Source organism: Malaclemys terrapin, chromosome 8 (assembly GCF_027887155.1).
Source record: "Malaclemys terrapin pileata isolate rMalTer1 chromosome 8, rMalTer1.hap1, whole genome shotgun sequence".
NCBI classification, from domain to species: Eukaryota; Metazoa; Chordata; order Testudines; family Emydidae; genus Malaclemys; species Malaclemys terrapin.
Window position 1 is genome coordinate 76,451,133 of NC_071512.1, and position 21,512 is coordinate 76,472,644.

A 21,512-nucleotide genomic window follows, 5' to 3' on the forward strand; every position below is an offset into this window, starting at 1 on the left:
GGCAACGGGAGGTCACCGCATGTAAATAGCATTTATGTAGGGGGTTCAGCGAGATTCAGCCTGAATAGTCTACCAAGGGGTGTGGCTGGAAAGCAATAAATCACCGCTTGAGTGCTGGCTTGTGTGTCTCTCAGAACTGTGTCTGCAGCTGCTGAGTTGTTGCACGCAGTACACAGAGCTCTAGGCTGCTCAATTAGAACTTCAAAAGACTAGAAGAATTCTGTTCAGTCAACGTGGTTCTGGTGTAGCTGTGAGATCTGACTGAAAGCTGCCAGTGTCTGTCTGCATTCCCGAACCGATCTGGCTCCGAGATGAAGGCTATGCTGCACTGATCTGAAAGTGTGCGAGGCTCTTCAGAGGGGTAAGTGGCTCCCTATTACTTGTCTAACTTCAGATTATGCAAAGGGACAAGTCACTGAACCAGAAACCTTTAAAGATTTTACATCGCTGTTTTTCTCTGTATTTTGTTATCCCAGTAATGATACAATGATTCGACCGGGGTGCTTTTAGGAGACTTTAATGTGGAGATCTTTGGTCTATATAATGAACAGCCATTAACTAAATGAAAAGTGTTACCATGGTAATAGTGATGCACTGGAATTTGCCCATAAATATCCCAACTAATTTACTTTGAGCAGACGGAGCTGGCGTTTGCACTTGCATATACAGATGATCAGTGAGCTTTGTTAAAAATATGCTGGGTTTGTATGTGTGTGTAAAAACGTATGTATTTGTTCTAATCGTTTGGTGTGATACCCTGATTACTGCATCAAAGGAGATTTAGCTGCTTTGCAAATTAATTGAATGGGGCTCAGCTGGAGGTAGAACATTTCGAGGAGACAAACTTTTCAACTAATCTCTTCGAAAGCTAGCAAAGAAAGAGAAGTAGCATGCCATGTAACTGTGTTGACAACATTGTTCTTTTTCTTTGTTGGATGACGAATGAATAGCTGGTTGTATTTGTCTCCCAGGGGGAGGGGAGAAAAGAGAAGAGCTCACATCTGACTCATCTAAACTATTTGGTAGCTCTGAACTAAATCTGGTCTCGATTTTAGGCGTTTAGAGCGTTGCGGCGTTTGAGAGGAAGAGATTTCGGAGTTTAGAGACGGGCTCTGTGGGAACTGCTTCATTCAGTACACAAAGATAGGTAAACGATGACTATTATTTTAAAAGTCAAAAGCAGCTGGTGCATTCAGGCTCGTGTTCTACACAGCAGCCAAAGGAAAGATACAATGTTGAGTGTCAAGTCACAAATGATGAGATCTGTTATTGATTACATCATTTTGCTTTGTTTGAGGAGCACATACCAAGATGCTGCTTCTTGTCCTGATCTGTTACTGTTTTTTACATAAATCCATTAGTAATACAAGATAGAAGAGTTGTATGTTTACTATATTGGAAAGAACTCTGAGTTACCAGGCACATCCATGTGAACTATTTCAGAGAAATCATGGGAATAGAACAGCGTGATAATAATAAATGGCTTCCCCATGCCCCAAAAAAGAGATGGTCTTGTCAGTTTGTCTGTGTATGTCTGTACAGAGGGGAAACAGCATAGGTGCTGGAACTAGTGGTGCTGGTACACCCCCTGGCTTAAAGGAGTTTCCATCATCTACAGAGTTTACATTTACTCCTGAGGGCATTCTGTGCCTAAAAATTAAACGCACAATATTTTAAAATTCTGCAAGTTTTATTTGTCAATAAATGCAGAGGCTCCAGCATGGCAGTGTGGAGAACAGGCCACTGGCTTGCTGAAGGTGGGAGATCACCATGCAGCCCCCTTCCATCCCCAGGATACAGACTCAGGGGTGAGATCGGACCCGAACCTGACACAGCACAAGGCCTGGACCTGCCCTAGAAAAACCCTGGGTCCTGCCTCTCTGCACCAGGTCTGAGGCCGGCGGGCTCAACCAGACAGGAACCAAGTGTGGGGGGATCTAGGTGGGGGTGAGAGGATTCTGTATAGGACAATCTGGGGGGTCTAGGTGTGGGGGGATCGGGATGCACAGAGGCTTATTGTGGGGGTTCAAGGTGCAGGGGCAATGGGACTCTGCAGGGGCTTCCAGGTGAAGCTGGTTTGGGCTCAGCAGGGGGGTCTTGGTGTGTGGGTGTCAGTGGGGGGAGTGGGGCTTGTGGTGGGGATCTGGGTGCAGCTCATTGGCGTCAGTGGTATGGGAGTCTTGATGTGGGGGCTCAGGGTGGTGCAGGGGGGTGGGGCTCTTCAGGGTGGTGTTTGAATGCAGGGAGCTCAGTGGGGGGTGGTCTGGGGGCAGGGGGTCTGGGTGCAGGGGGCTTCAGAAGCAGGAGTTGAGATTCAGTGAGGTGGGGTTTGGTATGGAGGGCTAGAAGGGTTCTGGATGTACCCAGTGAAGCTTGTCAGGGGTGTCTGGGTATGGGAGGACCATATGCATGGGGTTGGGTGGATGGGGGAGCAGGTCCCTTTCAGGGGCGGCTCTAGGCTCCAGCAAAACAAGCAGGTGCTTGGGGCGGCAACTTACCAGGGGCGGCATAATGCTGGGGCCCTGGCTCTGACCTGAGGCAGTGTCCTGGGCTGGATCCTGACCACCCTGTTGTTTTCTTGACCGGGTGCCACCGAACCCCGCAGCCGCCCTAGCTCACTACACATGAGAGCTACAGGCGCTACCCCAGCCTGCTGGTTCTGTCCCCGGCCACGCCGCAGGGTGACCGCCCAGGACTCTGGGGTGTTGCTGAGGCTGCCCCAAGCCAGGGTCCCCAGGGTCCACTGCCCCTCCAGCCATGGGGGCCCTAGGCCAGTGTGGGAGCCGGGATGCAGCCCTGCTCTCAGAGCCTCCTCCCCTCCCCACGCTGCATAGCAAGACATGGGACTGTGGGCAGGGCTGCTACAGCCATTTCAGACTGGGATTGGCTCCAGGGGAGCAGAGGTGATTGTGCCCTGGCTGGAGAGACCGGGCAGCCCCCCAACGCCCGCTGCTTGCTCCTGCCAGCACAGGGCTGCGGTGCTCAGCTTTGGAGGGCAGTGCCTTGCTCATGGGGAAGGAGAGACAGGAGGCAGAGCTGTTCAGTGTCTCCCACGCAGCTCCAGGCCCCTCTGGCTACTCGGCAGCGACAGCCAGGCTGGGTAGCCTGCCAGCAGTGTGACTTGGTCTGACCCACACAGACCACATGAGCCCTGGGGTCGGAGCTAACATCCTGCCTATGCCAAGGCCTCCGGCGCAGGGGCAGCCCTAGCTCTGCCCAGGCAGACACAGCCCAAGTCACTCCATGGTCGGCCCAGTGAGTAAATAGTACACTAGTAGGAAATTGTTTTATTTCACTAACAAAAAAAAATGAAAACAGAGAATTTGTAATTTTAAACTGTCAAAAACAAAACAAACAAACAAACAAAAATTGCAAAGTGCAAATGTGGAAAAGCCAATAAAAGTGGGGGGCGGCCAAATTTTTTTTTGCTTGGGGTGGCAAAAAACCTAGAGCCGGCCCTGCTCCCTGTACAGTGACCCCTCCCCCCACAACTGAGGAGCAATGAGGACAGGAAGCAGGGAAGGATGCGGAGCTTCCTGCAGCTGGGGGAGGTTTCTGGGGGTGGATTTGACACTGCCCCAGACACTCCTTGCAGGGGAAGAGGAAGTCCTGTCTGGCCTCCAGCCCAGCTGTGACTAGCAGCTGATCCTGGCTCAGGATAGGAGCCACTGGCTCCTGGGTGTCCCCAGCCCCGTGGTGATTTACCTCTCCGCTGGCTGCTCCAGGTGCCTGAAATGATGTACCTGCTCTGCTAGGGAGTGATGTGTGACTGTTCTTGCAGATTCCCTTTTCTTCCCTGTCAGAAAGTCATTTTTCTGTGGGAAAGCAAAGAAACCTGCAGGGGACATGAATTCTGTGCACGTGCAGCAGCACAGAATTCCCCCAGGAGTAACAGTTTGGTTCAATGACTCTCAGTACCCCCACTATACAAATTGTTTCAGCACCCCTGGGAAACCGTGATTTTCATTTAAAAAGCTAGCTGAAAAATACTCTGATTTGACCACAATTTTATCTTCAGGAATGGAGAAAAGGAGGATTCAGAGGTTTTTTTTTTTTTTTATCCCTAGTCAAGGGTGTTTGATTTTGAATGGCAGATCAGCCATTCAAATGATAATGAGCAGTTGCACTGTGTGGGTCTAATTTCATATTACCTTAACAGGGGTATGTAACATTTTCAGGGAATTCTATAGTATGATGAAAGGTCCAAATAATGAGATACTTACTCAGTTTTTATTGAGTCCTAGTAATATGAATAGTTAATGCTTAGCTTTTATATAGCTTTGTTTCTTAATTCATAGATCTCAAGGCATTGCATAGTTGGGGAAACTGAGGAATAGGTGAAGTGACATGTCCAAGACAAATAAGAGCATGTCATGGCAGAGCTGAGGATAAAACCCAGGTCTCCCGAATTAGGCAAATGGAAATCAGTGGGAATTTTTCCGGGTTAAGGACTTTGTAAAAATTAAAGGCTTGACTTCATTGGAATTTGAGGGCACTCGGCATCTTCTGAGAGGTGGTCAGATTTTCAGAATCTTTCAGAATGAGCTTTAAAGTAAGGATCTCAGGATTTGGCTGAGAATTATTTTTTTAAATGTTCATCATAGAAACATTCATGATGATTTAGTAGAGGTTTTCTGCTTGACAAAATGCATTTTTAATTTTGTAGATTTTGATTAAAAACTATCTTAATTATGTTACAATTTAAATGACTAGCAATCCCAAAGAACACTTAAATATTTCTAATACTTCAATTTTATGCATACATTACTTTTTATATAAAAGTAAAAATTTAGTTTGTGGCCAGTTGTTATAAATCTAATGAAATGATGTGATAAAAAGACTGATCTGAAATGTTTTTTTACAAACAATGGGGGATTTGTTCAGTTAAACTTTTCTCAATAGCGAGTTAAAAATCTAGTATGAAAAGTAAGCTGGCCACAGTTTTATTTTAATTTGAAACTGATATTGAGTAAACCCAAGTCATCCTTATTTATATGCTTTCCACTGACTCAGAATAATGGTTATAAAAAACTGCTCAAATAGGTTGTGAGCTTATCATAATATAGGATAAGGATTAATCAGCTTTTTTTTTTAATTACTGTACTTTTGACGTCTTTTCGGGAGCCGTTTCAAAGCTCTGATCTGTCTGTAATCTCATGTGTTTGATGCTTGGCAGACTCTGGCTTGTTACTGATAGAGGTTTAGATCCTTTGAACTCTTGCATGTGCTCTCCGCCACTCACCCACTTTATCGTATCAGGTTATGGATTCCCTGAACCTTTGTATTCTTTTCAAAGTCTTCAGGCCAGTTTGCCATGGAGGCTAGAGTACCAATTAATTTTATAATACCTGTATCAAAGGCTTGGTGTTACGCAGGAATTTTTTTAATCCCAGATAATTTTATGCAAGCACCTCTTGGTGCAAGAATACTTGTTTGATTTTTAACTATTTTCTTGGTTACTTTACACTAAGACAGAAAAATGTGTATTCCCTGATAGGGAGAAAATCAACATATCTATCTATTTTTTATTTATTTTTTAAAGTTCAAAATAGTTTTCAGCTACTACGTCTATCCAAGCCACCTGCCAACTTCTGTGGTTTTCAATCACTTTTTTTTTTTTTTTTTTTTTAATGTGTGGTTCTTCTCTCTTGATATGATAAACCACAAACACCAGCAATAGGGAAAACTGAAGGCCTTGATCCTGCCATTGACTCTGCATGAGTCCTTCACTTGAGTGCAGAAGGCTGCCAGTGCCAATTCAATTTCAGGATCAGGGCTTTGCTGACTATACATTGTAAATGGTGAAAGGGACTATACACAAAGGGCTTGAAAATGTGCAAAGTAAACAAACTGAGAAATATATATTTTTCTGTAATCTCTTTCAATTACAGTATTAGGAATTGCTTGTAATAATAGTACTGTAACTAAAATGTTTTCAAACAGGTGTGTGTTTTAAATTGACTGTGTCCCTTTAAATGTCCCAGAATAGTTTACTTGAATTGGATATGCACATATTACTCTGCTCCATCCCTCTTAACTCCATTGCTAGAGAGAGCAGTGAGAGACAGGGCTGAGGAAGGTTTGTATCAGTGAAGGTACAACCAAACCAAGACAGACATATATCCAAAGAGCTGATACAAACCCCCCACTGAAGTCAATGGGCATCTTTCTGTATGATGAGCTTTGGAGCACAACCTAGAGTGTGATATGAATCAGTTTTCATAAATATCTAACAATGCACTAATCGCTTAGCATTTTGAAAAGACAGTTTAAGACCCTGATCTAGAGTCCTTTGAAATAAGTGGAAAGGCTCCCATTGACTTCATGGGATTTGAATCAGGCTGTAAATGGGGATTTCGCAAATACAAAAGGGGCAGACAGCAATGAATCTAATTTCTGTGGCCAAATGAGAGGTTTTCTCCTGGACAGACTGTAGTTACAGTTTTCACCATTAGTCTTATTTTATTGTTCCTTCTCCAAAAGGACCACTTACTCTGTGAAGTAGCCTCCCATGGTGGGGGGAGGTGTCTGCTTCAGAAAGGCAGATTAAACCATAATGTTGGCATTTTTATTCCTAAATCAGAGTCAAGATAGCTTTTTGAATACTCCATCTTAGGTGTATTTATAGGGCATATATCAGGTTGGTGTCTGAGCAATGAGGTGAATAGAATCTTTCTGTTTTGGAATGCAATATTGTTTGGTTTTGCCCAGCAGACAAATGCCTTCACCCTGTTTCCAATCCCCCTACAAAATTTCCCAATGCATCCACATTCATTAATGTACATGGTCATTTAAAGAAATCTTGGTCTGTGCTTCCTCTGTTTACAACGTAATAAAAGGGTGGGTGGGTCCCTTCAGAATCCATGTACGGAATCTGGAAAACATCTTGTCTATTAGCTGAGATCCGGATCTGGAGTCTTGATTCTTCTGTAGCTGACTAAGGCCAATTTGCTTCACAGATGGTCAAAAACTGTCTTTACTTTGCTTATGGGGCTAGCAGGAATTAAGAGGGACAGAAATATTGTACTATAGATGAAAATACAAAATTCCTACCTTAGATATAGCATTATAGGAGACTGAATCCAGTGCTGTGAGGCACTGTAAATGGAAATTTCTATAAATGGAAATCCTTACAAAAGAGATTAGTAAGTGAGGCACTTGCCTCGGGCATGCAAAGCTGAGGGGTGCAGAAAAAGATGACGTCAGTGCGTTTGTCTGCAGACACAACAACCATCATTCGAGTAATCGAGTGCTAGTATTCCCAGTGAGCACACACTTATAATATATTAGGACTTCTCGGATCCACTTAAGACCCACCAAACGGTGAGTGCCTTTGTTTATCATTCCTTATTTCTTATGGAGATCACAGATTGGGAATCTGCGATCTTTATAATATATTAATTTTGTTTAATGTTTAGATGAATTTAATACATTTATGTATTTTTAATTTTTATTCCAGTCTATTAAACAAGACCCTGCATTATGAATAGTATGAATTCTAAACGTCCAAGTGGGGCAGAGTACCGTAAACGACGAAAACATGCTACAGTAGAAAATGAAAAAATGTGAATGACAATGGAGAACTGGCTAGTGAAAAATGCATCAAACTATGGGAATACACCAATAGCTGACGTCTCTGACGTCATAGGTTTGGCACCACTATCTAATAGTAACAATGAGAATTATACAACTTCAGAAATGATTGTTGCTATCAACCAGCAATTGGATCGTGAGGTTACAACTTCACCTTCAGTATCAATTACTGACAGTGATGAGACACTCGACACCTTCGATATCATGACTAAAACTAATGTGAACGGCCGCGATCAGCAACATAATTCCTCTGCAAGGCAAATCACTGAAATCAGTTTTAAGGATCCACCATCTTGGCCCTGTATAAATGATAAAATAAGATGCCACCTTATTGAACATGGACCTGACCAGGGAAAATCTGCAGATTTCCGTGAATCAACATCGGAAGATGGAAGAAAATTTTCGGAGACTAGTTTTGTAAAAAGCTTTTTAATGGTGAAACTATAGAGCGTAATTGGCTTATTTACTCGGAAACCAGTACATCCATTTTTTGTTTTCCACACATGTTATTTGATCAGCGGTTTATCAAATCTAATATTGCAAATCAGAAAGTAGCATTTAATGATTGGAACAATTTAAACCGTTTTGTGGAACATAAACATTCAAACAATCATCGTGAAAATTTCTGTAAATGGAAATCCTTACAAAAGAGATTAGTAAGCGGAGAATGTGTCGATGATGCACTACAAAAAGCTATTGAAACTAATAAACAAAAATAGAGTCTAAAAATAATTCTTGATGCCATGATGTTTTGCGCCAAAACCAATTTACCACTTAGAGGATCGTGTAGCAGTATAGAAAATCCTAATTCGGGAATATTTCTTAATCTATTGGAATCAGGGCTGGCTCCAGGCACCAGCTCAGCAAGCAGGTGCTTGGGGCGGCCAAGGGGAAGGGACGGCACGTTGGGCTCTTTGGCGGTGGGTCCATCGGTCCCTCTCAGAGGGAAGGACCTGCCACTGAATTGCTGCCGGCGCTGTGGAGCTACTGCCGATTGTGATCGCGGCTTTTTTTTTTTTTTTTTCGCCACTTGGGGCGGCAAAAACCCTGGAGCCGGCTCTGATTGGAATTTATAAGTCATTATGATGTTCAACTAAAACAGCATATCGTAACTCATAAAAAAGGTTCAGTGGGTTATTTTTCACCAGCTATACAAAATGAATTTATTGGCTTACTAGCAAACCAGTTCATAATGAAATTATATCCAAAATAAAAAAAGCTAAATATTATTCTATCGTTCTGGACTGCACATCAGACATATCTCATTGAGAGCAAATGTCCCAGGTTGTGAGATACGTGAGAATTGATAATGAAATTGTATCTATAGAAGAAAGTTTCATAGACTTCATTGAAACCAAAGAAAAAATGGGAAGTGGATTAGCTGAAGAAATAATAAAGAAGCTCGAAAATGATGGGCTTGATCTACCAAACACGAGAGGCCAAGGCTATGATAATGGCGCAAATATGTCAGGTGTGTACAAAGGTGTCAAAGCTGTCATTTTGAAAAAAAATAGATTAGTGAATTTTGTACCATGTTCAGCCCACGGTCTAAATTTAGTCGGAGTACGTCCGGCTTCCATAAATTCTACTATGGTTTCATTCTTTGCCACTGTATAAAAGTTATACAAATTTTTTTTCTCATTCAACCAGTCGCTGTGATATTTTAATGGGTATGTTAAAAGTATCACTAAAAGGTCATGCTGATACTAGGTCATCAAGAGCTAATGCAATTGAAGCCTTAAATTCACAGATTACAGAAGTGACCAAGGCTCTAAAAAATGTCGCTGTTGCATCGAAATGTCCAGAAGCAGTATCAACTGCTAATAGCCTTCTTAAAAAAATTAATTATGAATTTTTGTGCACGTTAGCCATATGGCGCAATATCCTAACTCATATTGACAGAGTGAATAAAGCCCTACAAGCAAAAGGCATCACTGTTTCTCAGGCTTGTAAAATGATCAACAGATTACAAAATATTTTACAAGAGATGCCTGAAAGCGATAACGATATGGTTAATATTTTTACAGATTGTAAAAAAAATACAGAAATACCAGCAGAATTTATTGAATCCAGAAAGCAAAAATAAAAAGGCAGCAACTTTGAGTGTGCAGACGTATCTTCTAATTTATCAGCTGAACAGTCTTTCAAAGTACAAATAAAAACCGTGTTTGGCACCATAATAGTTGAGTTAAATTGGAGATATGAAACTTTAAATGAGAGATCTTCTGATTTTGATTTTCTTTTGGGTGATTCGCTTGTTAAAATGGACACTACTAATCTTCACAAAGCAGCAGTGGATTTAAATCTCAAATATGACAGCGATTTGAATGCCTCAGAAATTTCGTCAGAGATTCAGAGTTTTAAACATCAGGCGTTGGCATTGTTTCCAAACGTTTCATGCGCAACTAGTTTGGACCTTCTCCAGTTAATTCATGAATATAATTTGGCCGAATCTTATCCAAATTTAGAAATTGCATAAAGAATATTTCTCTGCTTGCCAGTAACTGTGGCTTCATGCGAAAGAAGCTTCAATAAGCTCAAATTAATTAAAAACTACCTTCGAGCAACCACGGGTCAGGAGAGATTAACAAATATGCCTATCTTGTCAATCGAACATGAAGTAGCGAATAATATTAATTTTGATGCAATTATTGATGAATTTGCCTCATTAAAAGCACGAAAAGTACAATTTTGAAAAATAATTGTTGATTGTATCTGATATGGTTCTACAGCTAAATTTTATTTGTGATTATTTAAATAGTATGTTTCATGCACTGTGATGCACACCTTATGTATGAGTTGATTTTGTATGCAGAACTTATGATTAAAATAAATGTTCTATTATTCTTATACATGTTTTTCTTTTTTTTACAAAGTAACTACTATGAAATTATATGGAGGGGGGAGGGGGCAATTTTATATTCTTGCCTCGGGCGCAAAAATAGCTAGTTACGGCTCTGACTGAATCAGTTTTTGTTCTGCCCTAAATAGAAGCAAGCTATACCATTTCCCAGGCTTTTACTCTAGTGTGACTGCATGTTAGCAAGCAGCAGTGTTCAGAACTGGGATTCCAGTCCTTTTTGTTCAGAAACTGTCTAGTGTGTTGACCCATTGTGTCAGCTGTTGATTGAACCTCTTTTGGCAAGCAAAGAGTGTTTTCTAATGAGTGTAGTTTTCTAGGACTGTATCTACGGTAAATTCAAGCATTCCTGCTTGGCTCATACTCTGAAACAGTTGAAACGTTCCAGGATCTCCAGATGAAAAGGGGCTCATTCCTTCGAGCTTTGACATTCAGTAAAAGGAAAATTTGACAGATAATTGTTTGCATTACTGGGCTGACCGTTTTATTTATGTTGCTGAATCTTGACTTGCTTTTAGGAGTCCATCAAGGAGTAGCAAGTCCAACTTCTGACCCTTGGTGAGGATGCTAGCAGGCATGATTATAGACAAATTGAGTAGACCTATTTTTTTGGGGGGGGGGGAATGCTGTAATGTAATCAACTTTTTATGTAATAAAATTAAAGTATAACTATATGTATTTTGCAAGTGGGGAGATCACTTATCAAATGTGGAAGCAGGATGTTCATGTGTCTCATGTGAGTTCTCAAAACAGCACTTAAATGCTCATTTTGTATATCTAAGTGTGAATTTAAATATCCAAATGCTGGACTTGTATATTCTGTCAAGGTGTATGCATTTGAAAACTGGGCTTATGGTATAGCTCAGTGGTTCTCAAACTTTTTACTGGTGACCCCTTTCACATAGCAAGTCTGAGTGCACACCCCCCCTTATAAATTAAAAACACTTTTTTATATATTTAATACCATTATAAATGCTGGAGGCAAAGCGGGGTTTGGGGTAGAGGCTGACAACTCGCAACCCCCCATGTAATAACCTCACAACCCCCTGAGGGGTCCCGACCCCCAGTTTGAGAAACCCTAGTATAGTTGATGTGGGGGGTGGAGGTGCTTTAAAATGTGCAGTAGCAAATTCATGGTTTAGTACTTGGAAAAGTAAACCTGATGAGCCTTTCTTGTTTCACTGAAAGTTTGTCAGGTTGTTATTTTAGAAATCAATATCAGGTGGAAGTAGGTGGTCCTCTTTCTCTAGATATCGCTGCATAGGAAGTAGTCTGAAGTCTATTGTTATTGTGTCACAGATTTTGTTGGTAGCCAAACTATAGCTGAAGTTACATTGCAACTTCTTCTATTATAGCCACTTGTTTTTGCATGCTTGTAACTTTTGAGGCTAAAACTTCATATGCTTTGTCTCAGCCCAGAGATGAATTTACTAGCAAGTTTGAGGAAAATCCCTCATATGTTTGAGTTAAGGAGAGTGAGGAAAGTACATTTATTATAATATAATAATACTTCCGCACTTATCAGTCTCAAGGTTTTTTATGAAGATGGTAAGTACCATCATTAGGTGCAAAACCAGGCAATTCTAAAAATTGGCTCATTATGGGCAAGTTAGGCTGGGACTTCCAAACTCCTGTACATAGGGGTTTGGGTGCCTAACTCATCCCAGCCTCAATGTTAGTGTGAGTTTTGAGAACCTTTACTTTTTTAATTTCTTGACTTTGATTGGGACTAGTTCACTTTTATGCCTCAATACTATGTTTAGTATATGGAACAATGGAGTTACACCAATTTACACCAGCTGGGAATCTGGCCCTGGATCTATATCAGGCATTTTCTGTTTTGGACCTACCTATGAATCAATTCTGTTGGCATGGGTAATCGAAAATGCAAAGCAGCCTGTACAACACAGTTAAATTTTGAATGAACATGCAATATTTTTGATGACACCAAGTAGAAATGACTTCCCCAAACCACATTCTGAATGAAGGTGTAAACAATAGGAGGGTCTGAAATTTAGTGGTCACATCAAGGGACCACATCATAATCTGTCAGAAAGACCTCTTGAAACTACTACTTTTTTTTTAAAATTTAATCCGTTTTAGTTGACTACATCTACAAGAGCACAACTTCCTATAAACATTACACAGCATGCAAGAGCAATTCTACAGAGCCTCTGCAAATGGAACTTTTCACTTTTACATTATAAGTGATGTCATCAAGATCCTACCATAAATACCTTGCTCTAATTACGGATAGTTTATATTAAAAAAAAAAAAAGTGGGAGGGAGTTTTTGTCAAGTCACCGACACATTTGTGGCGTCCATGGCTAGATTCTCAGCAGCATAAGAGGCCGTTGTGGTGCAGTTAAAGTGGAGGGGAGAGCGTAAAGATAGTTTTATGAGCTGAACCCTGACATAACTGAGATCAGCCTCAATGTTGCTCCAAATTATGCCTGGCTACAATAACCCACAAAGACCCCCAGCCCTCTGACAATGTTCTAATGATTGGAGCTGGAAGTGGATGGAGTGGGAGCCAGTGTAGCCATCACTACAGGACCTGTGGATTCCCCTAAACCATAGGCATCCCTTGGTAGTCACTTAATGCTACTTTATATTTGCAGAGTGGCAGAAAGCAGCCTTATCGGGGGCCAGAATCTGACCCTATGAATTTACACCAAGTGTTTGTAATTTTGTTCATGTTTGCGGAGGTATGTTGGAGACACCTCTTTGTTGTAGGCCAGGGTACAAGTGACCAAATTCAACGCTAATGTAAAGTGTGCAACTCCATTAACTTTATCCCCCTTATACCAGCAGTGAATTTGACTCAGTTGGCCTGTGTATCCTACAGAAAAGAATTCCAATAATCTATTGTCCTTATCTTTTGGATAAAATCCTTTGTCTTACAAGCTTTTAAAAATATTTGCCCCAGTTCTCTAGTATGCTTATTACTTAACCAGGTCTGTAGTGCCCACTACTGAGTTTAGACTTGCAATCTTTTAAACTGAGCCTTGGTCTGTACATTGTTGGGGTTTTTTCCTGACAATTTAGTTTCAGTTAATGATTCCAGATTGATGTTTGACCTTTCAAATGGAATGGTTTCTAAGAACTCAGGATAAAACAACAGATAAGAAGATAAACCTTGTAGGTAATAGCAGATTATGGCCCAGATCCTGCAAACGCTTGCATATGTGCTTAAGTCAATTATTTTAATGGGGCTATTCACATGCATAAAGGTTAAGCACATTTGTATAATAATCTGCAGGATTGGGAACTATGAGATTAGGTCATAATTTAGTGTATATTTGAAAAGTATATATTGTCTGCTTTCTAATACAAGAAGTGCAATGTTAATAGAGACAACTGCTAACAATGTTATTTAACTTCATTTAAAATGGCAGCACTTGTGAGTGATGAATGCTGTGGGCAATTTTTATTTTTCAGAGCTGAGAATGATAGCTGCTGGAAAACTTGCAATTCTCCCCAGAAACATGCAGGTGAACCATCAGTTCTCACTGGCTTCTTCTATGGATCTTTTGAGCAGCAAACCTCCTCTGGCTGAGCATCACGTAGACTCCTATCAAGATGTTTCTATCCATGGCACTCTCCCAAGGAAGAAAAAGGGGACCATTCCCATTAGATCTTGTGATATGTTTAGCCATATGGGAACCCTGCCATTCTCCAGAACACATAGGCAGCAGTCACCTTTGATTCAAGATGTCATAGAGGAGTATCCCCTGCAAGACAGGAAGAGTGAGAAACTCCACTTCAGGTACCGTCTTAAATTTAACCCAGATGTTTGTTTTGTAAGAGCTGTACTGTATTCTTCTAGAACTCCTGTCCTCTACTTACAAGGCTACACTGGCATGGCTGAGCCAACATGGGCATGACCATGAGTCTGTGCTCAACTTGAGTCAGCCCTTAGTGAGATGGCCCCATGTCACAAGCCAGGTTTTAGGTCAGCTTCTATGTAATTACGCAAAAAATGAAATCCGATGCATTTTGCTAATTATAAGGGAAATTTTTGCATCTTATTCCATAGATTAAAATGAAAAAAGCCTTAGGTGGTGTTTTGATTAAGTTTTAAATATTCTAAATTTTAATAATTTTTGTTGCTTTGTTCCTGTAGATTCGGAAATCTCTCGTGTGGGTGTGGGTGTGTGGGTGGTGGGAGGCAGGTCTAATTAGCTGTCCTAGTAAAGATAAAAATATTCTGGCCAAAATTTTCAAATGTCGGTACCTAAATTTAGACAACTAAATAAAAGCTCGATCCAATTCCAGTTGAAGAATTTGGGAGCACTACTGGAAGCCTCAGTTACTTACAGTAAAGAGTGAAGTCTAAGAACCTGTATGAGAGAGAGTGTTCACTGACGTTAATAGAATGACTATCAGTCCCTAAATGTCCTGATTTTCAGAGATGCTGATCCTTCAATGGCTCTGGACATCCTCCTCATACCATTTTGTGGGATATCTACTTAGGTTTGCCCAGATGTTGCACTCAAAGGGTGAAATCTTAGCTCCATTGAAGTCAATGGTAAAACTCCCACTGACTTCAATAGGGATACTATTATTTATTACTGTTATTTAGTATGTGATAGAGAAGAAGAATTGGGGTGCAAAGTTGTAAAAACACAGTCACTGAGCATAGGCCACGTATTGTTGACAATCCCATAAGAATGGCAGGATTGTCGCAGGTGGGCACCAGACAGGGGCGGCTCTATGTATTTTGCCACCCCAAGCACGGCAGTCAGGCAGCCTTTGGCAGCATGCCTGCGGGAGGTCCGCTGGTACCGCGGATTCGGCGGCATGCCTGCGGGAGGTCCACCAGTCCCGCGCCTTCAGCGTACCCACCGCCGAAGCCGCGGGACCGGCGGACCTCCCGCAGGCATGCCACTGAAGGCAGCCTGACTGCTGCCCTCACGGTGACTGCCAGGCTGCTCCCCGCGGCTTGCCGCCCCAGGCACGCGCTTGCTGCAGAGGTGCCTGGAGCCGCCCCTGGTGCCAGAGTCAGGAAAACAACAAACTTGAGTATAACACAGTGGATTAATAAGGTACAAAGAGTATGAGATACCGTTTTGCGGCTTGGATGTCAGAATTGGCATGGTTAAGAAAAGTAGCTGAATGGAACTTCTACGCTGGGATTTATAATGTAAAAATGTATTTACCGATCAGATTTCATCACACAACCTTTGATTAAAGGAGGGAAATTGTATGAGCTCTGTTCTTGTGGCAGATCAGATCAGCCTTCTCCTTTTAAGGGTGAAGTTAACTGAATCTATTGTTAATAGTGCTTGAGGACAAGCTGAAAGATTGTTCTAGAACAGTTTTGTTTCTTTCTACCATCCAACAAATCAGTCTGGGTAAAAGGCTTCAGAGCACATAATATTCCTCTCCATATGGTTTATAGGGCAATGGTCATGAGGTGTAATTGCTTCCTGCTTGTTTGGGCTTGCTTGTGAACCTATTGAACTCCTTTTAATTATTATGTGATCAGAAAGTGCACGCACCCAGAGATGTTATCAAAAGAAGAATGTGATGTCATGCACAGTTGCTTTCTCACAGTCTTCCTTCACATAACAATTACTGTACACAGGGCCGGCTCCAGGGTTTTTGCCACCCCAAGAAGAAGCAGGGGGAAAAAAAGCCGCAATCGCGATTAGCTCTACCGCCCCTGCTTCAGTCTTCGGCGACAATTCGGCGGCTGGTCCTTCACTCCGAGAGAGAGAGAGAGAGAGAGAGAGAGAGTGTGTGAGGGACTGGCCGCGGAATTGCCGCTAAAGAGCCCAATGTGTCCGCCCCTCTCCTTTGGCCGCCCCAAGCACCTGCTTGCTGGGCTGGTGCCTGGAGCCAGCCCTGACTGCACAAGTACAGTTTACAAGAGGTATACCTTCTCTCTTTGAGAGAATAGGGCCTCCAAATTACATATACTTATACTTGTACTATTAGGAATATTGCTGTAGTCTCAGCAAGAACAAAAGTGTCAAGAGGGGAAGGACAAGCCTCACTCAGAATGAGAACATGATGCTACTCAAATAATAAGGGATGTTGTTAGAACAGCTGGCTAATAGTACTTTCTACTGCCATGTAGGAGATATGGTTAGTCTCCCAGTCACCTTGCTAGATTAGTCAGAGATGTATGGTAGTAGCTCTTGACTAATGTTTACAGTGCTGGCAACTGATGTTAGAACTGAAGTCACTATCCGCTCAGACCATGAGTAAGTGTTTAAAAGAGCTGTGAAATCCATAAATAAATATGTATATGATGGCAGACATATGGGGCCAGATTCTTTCCCCCTTGCTTATATTGAATGTGAACATACTCTGCCAGTAGTTTCCTTTTTATTTTTTTTAGGAAAGCTAGAAATTGCCATATTCTGCCATCCTCCTTGGTGTCTCATGTTGTGAATCTGCACCTTAATTCAATAACTAAAAAATAAGATTGTACATTTAGACACAAATACAGAGCACACTTATGATTTGCCTGTAGTGAACTTTTGTCATAATCAGCAGGGGTCACATTGTGATGCTCTCACCGATGTTGAGCATGTTGAAATCAATGGGACTGTTGGTGTAGTGAGGACGCTCTACTCAACGTGAGGGAGGGTATATGTATGTCTAAGCTCACTGGCACTGAGCATTCCTACAGTTTGATAAGACAGATAGATATCCCTCTTGTACCGCTGATTTCTGTGTAGAATCTCATGGTGAATGAGAGTCAGAGATCAGTTCCTCAGAGTAGGAGCTGCATTGCGAGCAAGTGTATCTGAAGCAATCACTAGGACAGCTCAGTTTGAGTATTTAAGAGAACTCCAACACAGCACTGAATAAATTCTTTTGTGTCCCGTTTTGTTCTTTTTTTAATATAGTGTTCTACTTTCACTTAATAATGCTTCCAGACGAAGTTTGAAATTCGGAGAATCCTTGTCCACCTTCATCGCTCTGTTGCCATAACAATAGAGCCAGGGTTCTAATGCTTAGCATTGTAGTTGCTATGAACTGAGGTTAGAGGATCCTAGATATTGAATTGTGATTCAGAATGTCAAGGTTGCAGGCTCAATTATTGTGCTTTTGGGATAGATTTTTTTTAAAAATAACATTTATTGAGACTTTATATGTCAATACACTCTTCCAAGAGTTTAAAGTTAAGAATAAAACCATGAAAACACAATGGAGACCATACACCGGGATCAGTTGACATTGCCAGGGAAAGACACAGGATAAAGTAAAGAGCAGCGAAGAAAAAATATAGGTGTCTCGAGCGTAAGTAGTCTTGTGCAACTATGAGCATTAATTTATATTTCTCCCTTATGTAAATTGGTCTTTATTTCCAAAAATTCCTCTCATATCTCCTGATACTTTGTCAAGTCATCTTTCAATATCAGTTGGTTGGGGGATGGGGAAACTATTTCTCCCAGGCATTGATTTAAAACGGGTATTAATGGTATCATATGTGAACTACTTATTAAAATTACATTTCACTTTACACAAGGTAGATTGTCTATTTTAAATATCTATTGTGTAATGTAATTTGATTATATGAAATGCCTTGTTATCCAAATAGGGACATTTCCCTGTGACCCTAAGAGCACCCCAATGCCATAAGGCAAAGGGCTCCGTAGTATCTAGCAGTGAGCCTCAACTGTCCTGATGAGCTCAATGTAACCCAACTTGATAGTGTCATAATCTATATCTAAAAGGTGTCCTGTAAGGTATAATATGCAAATTGGTAACTTGATCATCATTAATATTACTGTGTGGTGTATGTATGGGTGATTTAGAATATAAATTGAGCAAAGAGGCAATAGAAGTACATTTACAGAAAAGGTAAACAAAGCCATCAAACTACTGAGTGGGGGAGATAGACACTTAACTATCACAATGGGAGGCGGAGAGACGCTGCAAAAATTAACATGGTGTCAGTTTCCTGGTGGACCGGGTCGGCCCACAACATTTTGGCACCTGAGGCGGGGAGCTCAAATGATGCCCCCATAGTCCCCTTGCTTGGGTCAAAACTTTGAAAGGTCTCAATTCTGCCTTCTTCCTGTTCTACTCCTCTCATAGTACTGCTCTGCTACCTACCCCAATAAAGGAGAACTAACAACTTAAAATGCTTTGTTCAAAACTTTTAAGTAACACTTAACTTTCAAACGCCTGAACAGCAAATGTAACTTTTCTTGCCTGCATAGTAAACACTGGCATTTTTATCTGTTTGAATAATCAAAGTGGTGCTTTCCGTGCCTTCTTGGTTGCAAAGATTTGAACTGCTTTCTGAAGGTCCACAGTCTGCGTCAGCTCATGCTCTACTGAGATGGTTGCAAAGCCAGCCAGCCTCTTCTGTGTCATTGTGGAGTGTAGATGTGTTTTTATTAACTTCAGCTTGGAGAAGCTGCGTTCTCCACTGGCAACTGTTACACGAAGTGTTAGAAGTATGCGCAGAGCAGTAAAAGCATTTGGAAAGAGGGTGATCATTTTATTTGTGCACATATATTCCAGAACAGCCATTGGAGTTGATCCTGCTGTGATGTATCTTGGAAGGGCTTTCAGTTCATCACCTAAATCACTTGCATCAATATCGCGCATGATATCATGTGTCAACACTGTCTCTAGTGCCCTGCATTGCTGGTGTAGGTCTTCTTCGGGTATAGTGAGGAGTTTTGGAATATCATGCAACATCCAAAATATACTGCTGTGTTCCTTGAGCTGCATGAAACTTTCTTCAACTGACTGTATTGCACAATCTAGCACCTGGTTAAAGAATTCAATTTTGAATTGTTGTTTGGGGTCTCTTATGGGATTATCCCATGCCTCGTAATCAAAATGTTGTCTTCTTCAGTGACTCTTGTATTCTTGAGTGGGTGGGATAATAGCTTCAGTGTGAAGTTCCTCTGCCAACTTCCGTGCACTCTTCAGAACATTTTGAAATCCCTCATCTGACCGGTAAGACTGTAGGTATGACTTTGCTTTGTCCAGTTGTTCCATTGCTCCAGATACATCAAGGTCAACACCTTGGAGTCTCTTGCTTACAACATTTATTTCAAACAGTGTGTCATGCCATAACACTAAGTCATACAGAAATTTGAAGTTACGTATGTTTCTGGTGATTCCATTTTCCTCTGCCACTGTTCTCCCATGAACAGTTCCTGTCATAGCATTATCCTCCATAATGGCAACTATGGCATCATCTATCTTCCCCATTTGGTGTTTGATGGGAAAGTTGAGTGGAGGCAAAAAGCCTATCCTGTGGCACTCAGTGGTTTGTGTCAGAGAGAATGTTCCCAGATGTTGCTTCAAAATTTGCCATCGGTGAGTTGATGCAGAGAAAAATACATAGATGCTTTGAATTACATTAAAAAATTCAGCAGCCTCACTGGAAGCTGATGCTACATCACTGACCACCAAGCTCAATGAATGAGAACTGCATGGGACAAAAAAAAGCTCGAGGGTTTAACTCTCAGATCCGTGTCTGCACTCCTCTGTTCTTTCTTCTCATGTTGGCACCATTATCATAGCCCTGACCTCTCATGTCAGCTATCGCAATTCCTGTATCTTCTAGCTTTTTAAAAAGCACATTTGTCATACCAGCTCCTGTAATATCATCAATGTCAATAAATTCTAGAAAATGCTCTCTGACAGTCACCATTGCAGGGACATTTTCACTAGGTTCTGTTGTTACAAAACGCACCATTAAAGTCATTTGTTCCGTATGGCTGATGTCAGGTGTGCAGTCCAGAATAACAGAGTAATATCTTGCTGACTTCAGATCTGCCACAATCTTCTGTTTGACTTTTGTTGCCAGTAACTGTATGATCTCATTTTGAATTGTTTTTCCAAGGTAGTGGTGTGTGTACATTTCTTGGGTGGTGACTCTCTTCTTAGATGCTCCTGGAGTACAGCATCAAACTCCGCCATCAGCGCCACAATTTTAAGGAACAGAGGGATAGCCGTGTTAGTCTGGATCTGTAAAAAGCAACAGAGAGTCCTGTGGCACCTTTAAGACTAACAGATGTATTGGACCATAAGCTTTCATGGGTGAATGCCCAATATGCTCCAATACATCTGTTAGTCTTAAAGGTGCCACAGGACTCTCTGTTAATTTTAAGGAAGTTTCCATTGTTTGGCACATACAGCTGATCTGAAGTGCCATGCAGTGCAAAGTTTTGGGTAGCAAGCATTCTCACAATGGCAATGAGCCTTTTCAGAACATTTTGCCAGTAAAGAAACTAATGCAACCTTCTCTTGATGCTGATCATCTATGGTGGCCTTTAACCTTAGTCTCATCTCAAGCTCATTCCACCTATGGAATGCTCTCTGGTGATTTGCTGCCTTCTCATGGCATGCTAGATTTCTAGCCAGATTTTTCCAGTCCTTTGTTCCTGTAGAACCCAACGTGGCTGGAAAATTGGACTGGAAGAGTTTGCAACAAAAACAGTATGCAGCATTCTGGGTTTTTGAGTACATAAGCCCTGGCCTCTCCACTTTGTCACCATTGGGGATTTCACGCCAGTAATGTGTTGGGTAGAAACTTCTATTTTCATTGTCTTTGGGGAACATTAAGTTTTTCACCTGCTGTGGCCCATGCAGTACAAGGAAGTCCCTCAGGCTACTGCTCAAGTGGGTCCATAGTCCTGGATCATCTAGACTTAAGGAACTAAACTCAGCAGCAGCTGTTTCTTGCGCTTCCACCACATTCTTCTCTGATCTACACTTTTCTTCAGGAATGTGCATGGTTACATCCATTTGAGATGGAGGGTATGTCTACACTACGAAATTAGTTCGAATTTATAGAAGCCGGTTTTATTGAAATCGGTTGTATACAGCCGATTGTGTATGTCCACACAATAAAATGCTCTAGGTGCTCTAGTCGGCAGACCGCGTCCACAGTACGAGGCTAGCGTCGACTTCCGGAGCATTGCACTATGGGTAGCTATCCCACAGCTATCCCACAGTTCCCGCAGTCTCCGCCGCCCCTTGGAATTCTGGGTTGAGATCCCAATGCCCGGATGATGCAAAACAGTGTCGCGGGCGGTTCTGGGTACATGTCGTCAGGCCCCTCCCTCCCCCG

The 21,512-nt window shown here is 41.7% G+C and overlaps 1 protein-coding gene across 1 annotated transcript in view; it reads left to right on the plus strand.

Moving 5' to 3' along the window:
- The first annotated feature begins 201 nt into the window (after positions 1–201).
- BCAR3 (BCAR3 adaptor protein, NSP family member) overlaps positions 202–21,512 on the plus strand; it is a 114,483-nt gene continuing 93,172 nt past the window's right edge. Inside the window, exons 1-2 of the mRNA XM_054036425.1 lie at positions 202–361; positions 13,895–14,222. Of these exons, the coding sequence (XP_053892400.1) occupies positions 13,903–14,222 (320 nt within the window). The 5' untranslated portion in view covers positions 202–361; positions 13,895–13,902. The remainder of the gene's footprint in view (positions 362–13,894; positions 14,223–21,512) is intronic.